Here is an 11,209-nt window from a genome sequence, read left to right as displayed (position 1 = left end):
TGAACGTCTTTTTCTATTAATAAGTCTATAACTTCTATATGATGGATTAAATCAAGTATTAAGGCTTTTAATTTAAGTTAAATTAGTTAAGATGCTCCTCCTACTAATTTCGTTAATTATTCAAGCATTTTTTATAGATCAGATTTGTAATTTGGAAGCTTTCCGGCTCTTAAAGCGCCTACTGCTTTTTCAGTAAAACGCAATTCTTCACATATACACAAGATTTATGATGGATATTTGTTTGTTTCCAGCATGGTTTCTGCTAAACATTATATTAATAAGTCTGTTAGTGTCTTAACCATTTTTTCGCTTAGGGATCCAAGCCAATTTTCTACTTATTCTTCTATATATACCTTTTCATTTAATTCTTTATTTATTTTTTATATTTTATTATTTTAAAAAAATAATTACACACAATTTCTTTATGGGAAGATATAATTGAAAGTATTTAAGAAGAGTCTTTATTAAAATCTACTTTATTTATTCCGGCAAAAAGCTTTTTTAAATGCATTTATATTACAGTTGGGTTTTAACTTTGACCTAATATTTCTAACAAATCGTCATCACCCAAAAAGTAAAAACGAGGAAATTTATCTATATATAAAAAAAAGCGTTTTTATTTTTTAAATATACATATAAAATTTTTACTTCTTTTTTCTTCCAAAAAATCATTTAAAGCCTTCTAACACTTTTCTAATTATTCTAGAATAGTTTCAAGTGTGCTACTAATGCCTGCTATTAAGCAAAGTGAAACTACTTTAGGATCTTTTTAAATACCAAACATAATGTTTCTATTTTAAAGTGTTAGTTTAAAAAAATATAATCTTATATATTATATATACTTGAAATCATCATCTAATCTTTTAAATCTTGCTTATTCTGTTGGTAAAGCTCCTCTTCCAAAAATAGGTTCTAAATATACCCATTTTCTTTAAATAATTTAAAGCTTACCTTTTTATTTAAAATAATTAATATATTGCAAATATATATATTTAAATAATTTTTACCTAAATATTCATCAACACCTCCTAATTTTTATTCAAACCCTTCAATTTGATCTTAAAATCTTTAATAAAATTTACTTTCTTTCATACTAATAAGCAAACTTTAATTATCTGAAACTTTAGTCAATAGATCTTTCCATTCTTTAATTAAAGGAGTTAGCTTATTATTAGATTTATATTCAGTAAGTTCGAATTCGTATGTATCACACCAATTATTTAGTTCTTGAATAGCTTCTCTTAGTGCTACTTCTCCTTATGCCCTAGCACATAATTCCTTAATATCATTTGTTTTTGAAATAATTTATTTATCTGAACTTAATAGATCTCCGAATTTTAAAGTCTCGTAAGTAACACTTTTTTAAATTTACAATATTTAAAATAAACTTCGCCAATGGTCTTTTTCGAAAGCATCACCTTTAATTTAATTAAATTTAATATTTTTTATATATATTTTAAATTTACCTATACAAAGTCGCAAACCAGTCCATATATGCTTATAAAGCTCTACTTATTCTATCATATACGATATTACAGCATCCCTATTAATTTAATTTTTTAATATTTCTGTCCACTTTATTTAGAAATCTTAAAAATCATATAATTTAGATTTAAATATCATCCAGTCTTATTTTTCAAATGCTTCCAATTCACCATTAAATTCATCAAATATAGCACATTAAGATTCCTTAAAATATTATAAATTATATATATATATATAAATATATAAAAAAAAATATTAAAATATAAATATATATATAAATACATATATAAATATATATATTTATATATATTATACTTCTTTTTATATTTCATTTTTAACTTATTCAAAATTATTAAGTTAATTATAATCCATTTCAAATTATTCACAATCAGCAATTAACTATTTTACTTTTTATTCTATTTATTTCCATGTATTTCTCCATTCTTTCATTTTTAAAGCTAATTCTCTCGCTGAGTCTTTATCTAATTATTCTGTTTATTTTGGTTTTAAATTTGTCCATTTTTAATAAAATTTATCAATTTCATCATTTAAAATATCACCTTTTTTTCTTTTTAAAAAATAAATAAATAATATAAATTATTATTAAATATTTTTTACCTGTTTCTATTTTTAATTAATTCATTTATTCAGCAAGAATTTTATCAAAATCCGCAATAATTGCTTCAAAACTTTCCCATTTCTATTCGATATTTTATGTATTTTAAACCATTCCAATTAAATTTCTTAAAAGTTTATTTTTTGTCTATATACTTTAAAATTTTTAGAACATAGATTTTTTATGTCCTTTAATTTCAAAATATGAATTTTTCGCATTATTAATTTCTTCTATATTTTTGGGTTTATTTTTTAATTTTTCTAAATTTTTATCTACAAACTCTTCTATCAATTCACAATCTAATTTTACACTATTTCTAAGTGAATTAGTTAAAGTATCAATTATATTTTATAATAAATCATCAGCACTATTTTTAAAAGGAGAAATCGTTACATGAAAACAATCTATCTTATAATGATCTTATAATTTTTCCAAATCTTTTCTTTTTACTCTTATATTTTTAATATTGTATTCCCAATCTTCTATAGTCTATAACTATTTTATAAAATAATTTTAATTTATATAATTATTATTAATATAAAAAAATATAAAAATTTTATTTTTTACTTTTTCTTCTAATTTTTAAACATCTAAATAGCAAATAGCTGTCCAAGGTCGTAAAGATTAGACCAATTTTTATAATTTTTCAAATAATTATTCTCCTTTAGAATATACAACAGCTAAATATTACATATTTTGTTTTGTTAAAGAATTATAAATTTCAATACTTCCTCCAACTCCTTAGAATGTTTTAACTGGCCAATTAATGAAGTTTTTTATTTCTTTATAATATTTTTCTTTTAGTTCTTCTAATGAAGGCTTTAATTCAATATTTTTTCCTTTTAAAACTAAATCTGTATTAATTTCATACATATTCTGCATTTTTTTATTGTTTAAAAAATTAAAATATTAATTTAATTTATTTACTTAATCTAGTAATTATAAACCCTTTTAATATTAATATTCTAAAGCTTTATAAATTTAAAAATCCCAATTAGTCCTCCAAAATCTACATATACTAGGGTCTTTTCCTTAACATCCTGTATCAATAATTCTTTTCATTTGCTAATAATATATATATTTTTTATTAATGAAAATAAAAATAATTATAAACTTCTAGTTTTTCTTTCCATACATTTTTTTATTTTAGTAAATCAATATCAAATAAAATTATAGTGATATCAACTAAATTATAATGTAATTTTCTTAATCGTCTATTTTCATTCATTATTTCATTACAAGCTTCTTAAACTCTTTTGATATATTCTTCTAATTTTTCTGTATTATCCCATGTAATTTCTAAATCTTTTTTACTTTAAGATTAATTTTTAATAACTTCTTCAAATCTAATAACTTTATCGACAAGCATTTTTTTAAGACTTGGTAGTATTTAATTACTCATTGAATTAAAAAAGTTAGCAACCTTTTTTTTAAAAAATAATATAAAATATATTTAATTATATAAAAAATACTTATTTTAATGTTAAAGCTTCTTTATAATAAAGTTTTCCATTTTCCACTATATCAATAATTTATTTAGGAATATTTTTTTTATATCCAAGCTCAAATAATTACCTAGTTTCTCTTATAAGCAATACAAGTCTTTCGGAATAATTAACCGAAATAAGTCCATCATCCATATTAATATCCATTAATTTACTATTACTTTTCAAAGAAAGTTCGTTATCAGGTTAACTCAGTATATTTTAAATTTCACCCCTCCAAATTTAAAACTAATCATTTTCGAATTCTTTAATTTATTCATTGATTTCTTCACAAAATTATTTAAAATTTTAATATTCTCTCAAATCTCCCAAACTAACTTAACTAATAGATAATATTCTTTTTATTTTTCCACTCAACTATCTTGCCCAAATAATCGCATTCAAAACTTTCGAAAGTTATGTCCTTAGGGAATAATTTCCATTCCTAATGAAAGATCTAAATTTTAACCACTTTTACTTTCAAATTCATCTTTAATTTTTTCACAAATTTAAAGCAAAGAAACTAATACTAAATGACGTTCGGGCATTAGTTTTTTCATTATTTTTTATCTAGATAATAGCCCATTCCAATTCTGCATTTCTCTTAAAACTTAAATAGGATTTTCTTTACTAGTATTTTATGTAAATATTTCCTTTTTAAAAAATTTGTAGATTTCATCTTCGATTTCCTTTTATAAAAATTTAAATTTATAAATTTATTTTATTAATATTTTTACTTCCATTTGTTAATTAAATTTAGATTTTTAAGTGTTCCATATGTCATTAGGCGAAGATAAACTATTTATGGATTTAAAATGGTTAAAAGCAAGATCGAAATCTCTTTTTAAATTTAAAATTTTGTTTAGCTCTTCATACTATTCACGAAATTCTACAATTTCATTTATTCTTTGAATTAAATTATTACTAGCAGAAAAATCAAAAGAACCGCTCATCCATTTTCTTTCTGTCCATAATTAAGTTACATATTAATTTATAGTATCGTTTAAATATTTTATATATTTTTGGCCTTCAATTAACTTAGATTTAATTTTATAAGAATTTAAATCCCATATTTCATCAGGTTTTAATTCTAATATTAATTTTTGACTACATTAACTAATAAAAGTATCTATTAGTTTTCTCATTCGTATTTCAGGATAAGAATTATCAACATTCCATATCTATAAAAAAATTATATTTATTTCTATATATTTTATAAAAAAAAAAATATTTACTTTATCAATAACATCAGCTGTTTTATCTATTAGTTCTTCCATTTTTTAAGATTCTATTTTTCTTAGATCTCTATAATAATATAAAAAAAATAGTATAAAACTAATAAATTTATATATTTATTACTTCCATCCTTCTATTTAAGAAAATTAATTAATATAATACTATATACGTTTTTAAGTATTTGCTGAATTTACTGATGTTAAATATCTTTACCAAAACTCAAATTCATCTGATGGTTTATTTATATTTTTTACATTTTTTTCATCCAAATCATTTTCATTACCTTTAATATATTTTTAATTTTTTTTTTAATTTTATAAAAAAGAAACCATTTAAGGAGTTATCTAAATTTTCCATTAATTATTCTAACATTTTATTCATATTAGGTTACATTTTATCTTTTAAAGCCGGCATATAAAATTATGTAAGATGTTGATAAAATTAATTTATTGGATCTGAAGACATTAAAGAAATACTAATCACTTTATTTATATTATCTTCGGATATATAATCGCCTGTATTCTTGCAAATCGTTATTAATTAATTATCTTAAGCTAATACTTCTTAATATTTATAAATTTTGAAACCTTTTCCAGATAAATATACTAATGCAATACTTTTCTTGTCATTATTATCTATAAAATCTTCCAATATAGGAGATTTAATAAGACTTCTGGGTTCTTCTTCAAGCTTAAGTAATTTTGTTATGCATTATATAAGATATTATTTACGCTGATCCATTAATATATTTTTTAATGTAAATTTTTTTACAACTTTTTATTTTATTTTAAAAATATTTTATTTTTAAATTACTATCTTTTTTAATTTATTATTATTTAAAGTATAAATAAGTAAAATATTTCTAATTAAAATAAATAAATTAAGAAAAAATATATGGTTTGGATAATTTTTAAAAATAATAAGATTAAAAATATTAAAACTAATTTTAATGAAGAAATTTAAATATTGTTAATATATTATTAAAATAATAAAATTAATTTTTCTTAATAAATTCAATTATATATAAAATATTAAGTTTAATATATGTTAAAATTTTATATATAATATTCAGATAAAATTAATTATGTTTTATATAAACATAAATTATAAAAATAATTGATAAAATAAATAAAAAGTATTAATAAGTAAAGATGAATAAAAAAATATTATATCAATAAATTTAAATAAATAAATAAAATAATACATATTTTGTAAAATTTATATACATTGTAAAAATAATTTAAAAAAATAAAAAATAAACATTTTTAAATTTACATTTATAAAATAAAAATATGTATATATATATAAATATATATATATATATATATATATATATTTATATATATATATATATAGTTAATACTAGTTAATTTTACTAAATTTAGTCAATATTTAATGTTACATTATGAATATAAAAAAAATATAAGTATATAATTTAAATAATTTTTGAATAATTAAATAAATATATATTAATTTAATTAATTTAATAGATTTTATTTCAAATTTTATTTTTATAATTATTTTTAATTATTTTAATATACATATAATATATAACTTAAATATTTAAATTGAAAACAACTTTTAAAATATTTTATGTAAAAAAATTATTAGTAAACCAAAGGTAGTCAAAAAGATTTAAAAAAATTTGCAATAAATACTTTATGTTTTGTTATTAGCAATATTAATTAAAAATTTTTAAGACAATCGTTTTTTAAAATTTACTAAAAGGTTATAAATTAAAGATAGGTATTAAAAAGGTTTGTTTCAATTTTATCAAATCAATATAATGATAATATAAATCATTTATTTTAAAAAGTTAAATACTATTAAGTTCTTTAAAACAAAAAATTGTTTCCGATTATATGTATTTTTTAAAATATGACATTTTATATTTTTTTAAAAAATATAGTAATGAGAAAATTAAATGAAAAATTTAAAATATAATAAAAAACTTATCTTAAAAAATGGCATTAAGAAATTATATAAAAAGTTAAAAAAATGTTCATAATTATTAAATTATAAAAAAATTATTAAGAATTTCCAACATTAAAATAAATGAAAAAGTAAAAATAATATTAATTTTTTATTAAAAATTAATAAATATTATAGTTATTAAAATATTTTAATTAATGGAGAAGAGCAAACAATTTAATAAATCTTAAATTTAATTACATTTAGCTTTAATTAAAAGGAAAAATTTTAATGTTAACTTGCAAAAACGATAGATCAATTGATTTAAAACAAGCTTTTTAAAGATGGAAAATTCGATCAGATAAATAACTACTTAAATAAGCAATAAAAAAATTTGCTCTCTATGCAAGAATAACGCCTGAAATTGTAAGCAAAATTAAAAATTATGTCCATCATATTTGTATATTTTTAAAAAATAAAGGCATATTGGAGATTAAAATAATTAGTAGAAAATAAAAAAATAAATTTAGATAATGCAAAAATAAGATAACGTATAAATAATACTTTCAATGGAATATGTTTTAATATAGAAAAAAACATAAACTTAATATTTTATATGTGGAAATGCCTACCTAACAGATAAATAGCTTAGGACAAAATAAAAGCTTTTAAATTTTAATAAAAAGCTTTTTAATATATCCTTTAATCTGCAAGAAGTTCATTTCATTATTTTAAAAATCATCATTTAAAAGTGTAAGGAAAAAAGGTAAATAAATATTAATTTATATGTTAATTAATTTTTTATATCAAAAAAGAAATAGATTTTTATAAATCTGATTTATTAATTACATAATAAAAAATAAACATATTTTACTAGATGGGATAACATTGTTAAAACTTAAAATAAATTTTGAAATGTAAGAAGTTAAATAGTTTTTTCTTTTAATAGATTAAATATTAAGAAATTAATAATTTAAATATATATTTGAAAGCTAAAAGAATAAAGACTGAAATAAAAACTTTAAGAATCCTAATAGAAAATGCAAAAAATTAAATTTAAAAATATTTTCTAAAATGGAAGTAAAATATAAACAAAGAAACACTTTAATAATAATTATAATCCGAATTATTAAACTAATTGAATATAGTTATGTTAAGAAATTTAAATGACTACTTTTAAAATAATATTAGTAAAAGTTAGAGAGAAGTTTTATAAAAATTTGATTAAAAAAGAAAGAATGTTAACTAATAAACTAGATTATATAACTAATTATTAAAAAGTAATACTGCTAAAATATTTTAATTATTTAAAAAAGTAATTTATAAATATTAATAAATTATTATTCTTTAAATAAAAAGTGGTAAAATTTACCTATCAAAAAAAATTATTAATAAATAAGCATTTTCGATTAAAAAATTAGCTAATTATATTAAAAATATATTAATTTTGTATTTTAAGCATTTAAAAAATATAAATATATCGCAGAAACTAAAAAACTAAATTCCATTTAAACTTTAATAAAGTTAAATTAACTAAATTAAAATAACTTTTTTTATAAATGGAAATAATAATCTAAAATAATTAAATATGTGAAATAGTATTTATAATATTATTGTTATAGTTTAATTATATTTTATAAAAATTAAAAAAAAGGTCCAAACTTACAATTTAATATTTTGAAAATGTTCATTAAAATTTAATAAATAATATGAATTGTGTTTTTTAAACAGAAAGATAAGCATAAATAATAAATAAAACAATCGGGTATATGATTAATAAAGGAAATAGTTAATTAAAATATGCTTTAATATATTGGCATTAAAAATCAAAAATTATAGAATAGAATTAAAAAAGCCTATAAGAAAAAAAGCAAAAAGTACTTTTTTTATTTGAGAATATAACTAAAAATAATTTAAATATTTAATTATTAAACGTCTTGGCCTTATTTCGTAAAAATAAAAATAACAAAAAAGTATTAATAAACTTTTTTAAAAATTGATGAATTGCAATTTCGGCAAAAAAATGAGAGTATTAATTTTAATAATTTATTTTTATTTTATTTTTATTTTTAAAGCTTTTATAATAACTTAGATTTATACCTAATTAATAATTAAATAGTCAATAAAAAATAAAGTCAAATTATTTTTAAATTAAGCTAAATAATATTTGTAGCAAAAAATAAGGTTACCATTAAGTATATTCTAAATTTACTATTATTAAGGTGAAAATATTAAGAAAAATATGCTTAACATTTAATTCAAATTTCTTAGAAAAGGCTAAGTGATATGTTTAATAAATGGCATATTTTTAAATAAGGGACGAAAAATATTTCTATTTTTAAAAACACAAGTAAAAATTTTGAAAATTTAAATTAAAAATTAGCTAATAATATTATTTTTATCCTATAAAATTAAAACAATAGTGAGCTTAAAAATAAATAAATAATTGAATAAATAGTAAAATGTGCAAAATATAAAGTAAAATTAAAACATATATACAATTTTTAATTACTAATAAAAAAATAGCTTAAATATGCATTTCAATAATGGGTAAAATTCGCTAAATAAGATATTCTTAATTAAACTATGAATGAATAGATTAAAAAATTAATAATTAGCTAATTAAAATATTTACTATAAAATAATTTGGATTAAAAATTAAGATAAACTCTATATATGTTTAAATAAAATTCATATAATTAAAAGACTGTGGCTAATGTATTTTTATATAAATTTAATTTATAAAATAAATAAAATTATATTAATAAAGATTAACTTGCTTAAAAAAAAACAATGGAAAAAATTATTAAAGAATAAAAATATTTATAGAATAGGTGTTTTTAATATGGAAAAATTAATCTTAATCTGATTCATTACAATAAAAAGCCTTAAAAAAACACAATGAAAAAATTCTATAAGCTTTAAATTTATTTTTAAAACAAAACATTGATTAAAAGCATAAATAAGTATTAATCAAGTTTAGGATGAATAAACAAATAAATAGAATTTAAATTTAATTTTTTAAATTTCTAATGAACTGTGCAAATGGAAAAATTGTATAAATGTTTTAAAAGTGGAAATTTTTACCAAATATAAAATATATTTAAAAAATTTAAAAATGCAAAAAAGTAAATTTATATATCATAAAATAATAAAAGTTAAATTATATTATCAAAATAAATTTTTATAGTTAGAAAATTTCTTATTAAAATTATCTCAAAATAAATAAAATTTGACTTTTAAAATATTTTAAAATTAATCTGAATTGTCAAATGTAATAAAGTAAAAAATGGCATTAATTTTAATTGCTAAAACTATATCTTAAGAAAAACAGCATTTAAAAAATGGTATAATATTACTAGAATATAAAGATAAGTCCTTAAATGTAAAGATAGCATTTAATTCTTTTAATAATTAAATTTAATATTATAAAATAATTTAAGTTGTATTTTTGAAAAAGAAAGAAGTAATAAGATTAAAAAATAAATACTTAAAAAAATAATTAAAACATAATAATTTAATGTCAAAAATTATTTAGATAAATGGAAAAAAATTATTTAATCTGATAAATTTTAATAATCACAAAAATAGTTTTTAATTCAAAAATTAAATTATATTTTATAAAATAATTCTCAGCAAAAATTTATTGAATCTCTTCGCAAATTTTACAAAAATAAATAAATGAAGAAAGTATAACTACGTTTCTTTAATAAAATTTAAGAAACTTAATATCAAGTTTTTTTAAACTTCTTTTAGTTATTAAATAACTTACCAGATTAATAAAGTCATATGAAAGCTAGAAAAGCAATATAACTTTTTTCTAAATTAAATAATTTAAATTTAAATAAATAGAAAGTTAACTTTTAAGAAATTAAAAATATTAATGAAAATGCTTTATAAGTAAAAAGAAATATTTTGCTTTAAATAATAGAAAATGTAATTAATAAATATTTTATAAAAAATTTAAAAATTATTTTTATTTAAGTAAATAAGATAGCAATATAATTCTTTTAAAATTTGGAAATAAATAACTAAAAAATAATACTTGAATTAAAAGTTTAAAAAACAATTACTCTTTTTAAAAATATTAATGAAAATATTCAAAAAAATTTGTTTATTTTATATTAATAGAAAGATATATAAAAATAGAAAAATTGCATTATATTAATGGTTTAAAATTTAAAGTTGAAAAAAATATTTTCTTTTTATAAATGGAAATCATTTACAAAACGCTAAAATTTTGAATTAAAAAAACTTTTGGGTCATTTAAATTAATAATTATTAAATTATTTTTTTAGAAGATAAATATTCTGTTTAAGATAATTTGAAAAATATCAGAAATTATAAAAATTAAAAGCTTCTAGTTTGATTAAATTAAATAAGCTTTTCTTAATAAATATGAAAACATATTTTGATTAAATTAAAGAATAATCTATATCATAATTTTCTTAAAAAAAAGCAAATTTGTTCTAAAAAA

General features: G+C 17.0%; 2 protein-coding genes across 2 annotated transcripts, besides 6 other annotated features; both read right to left on the bottom strand. All coding sequences in view use genetic code 6, as the record gives it.

Annotated features, from left to right (window-relative positions):
* Positions 1-411: 411 nt before the first annotated feature.
* On the bottom strand, positions 412-3,753 carry IMG5_022750 (hypothetical protein; the record flags this gene model as incomplete). The annotated part of the gene is made up of 11 exons (XM_004039405.1): positions 412-594; positions 649-791; positions 843-951; positions 1,008-1,418; positions 1,467-1,689; positions 1,801-2,045; positions 2,104-2,596; positions 2,669-2,977; positions 3,029-3,166; positions 3,216-3,524; positions 3,574-3,753. Coding segments are annotated over 11 exons (2,743 nt in total), but the record flags the coding sequence as incomplete, so codon positions are not given.
* Positions 1,694-1,782: a microsatellite.
* Positions 1,707-1,795: a microsatellite.
* Positions 1,707-1,799: a microsatellite.
* Positions 2,601-2,638: a microsatellite.
* A 233-nt stretch (positions 3,754-3,986) lies between the features above and the next one.
* IMG5_022740 (hypothetical protein) lies at positions 3,987-5,562 on the bottom strand (the record flags this gene model as incomplete). Its single annotated transcript, XM_004039404.1, has 5 exons — positions 3,987-4,274; positions 4,323-4,766; positions 4,821-4,890; positions 4,945-5,104; positions 5,151-5,562. 5 exons carry the CDS (start codon positions 5,560-5,562, stop codon positions 3,987-3,989), a joined length of 1,374 nt encoding a protein of 457 aa, XP_004039452.1.
* Positions 5,563-6,111: 549 nt separating this feature from the next.
* Positions 6,112-6,176: a microsatellite.
* A 2,601-nt stretch (positions 6,177-8,777) lies between these two features.
* Positions 8,778-8,802: a microsatellite.
* Positions 8,803-11,209: the final 2,407 nt, after the last annotated feature.

Source organism: Ichthyophthirius multifiliis, assembly GCF_000220395.1.
Source record: "Ichthyophthirius multifiliis unplaced genomic scaffold scaff_1120509249682, whole genome shotgun sequence".
NCBI classification, from domain to species: Eukaryota; Ciliophora; class Oligohymenophorea; order Hymenostomatida; genus Ichthyophthirius; species Ichthyophthirius multifiliis.
Note: the sequence above shows the minus strand (reverse complement) of the source record. Positions and strands in the feature narration are given on the sequence as shown.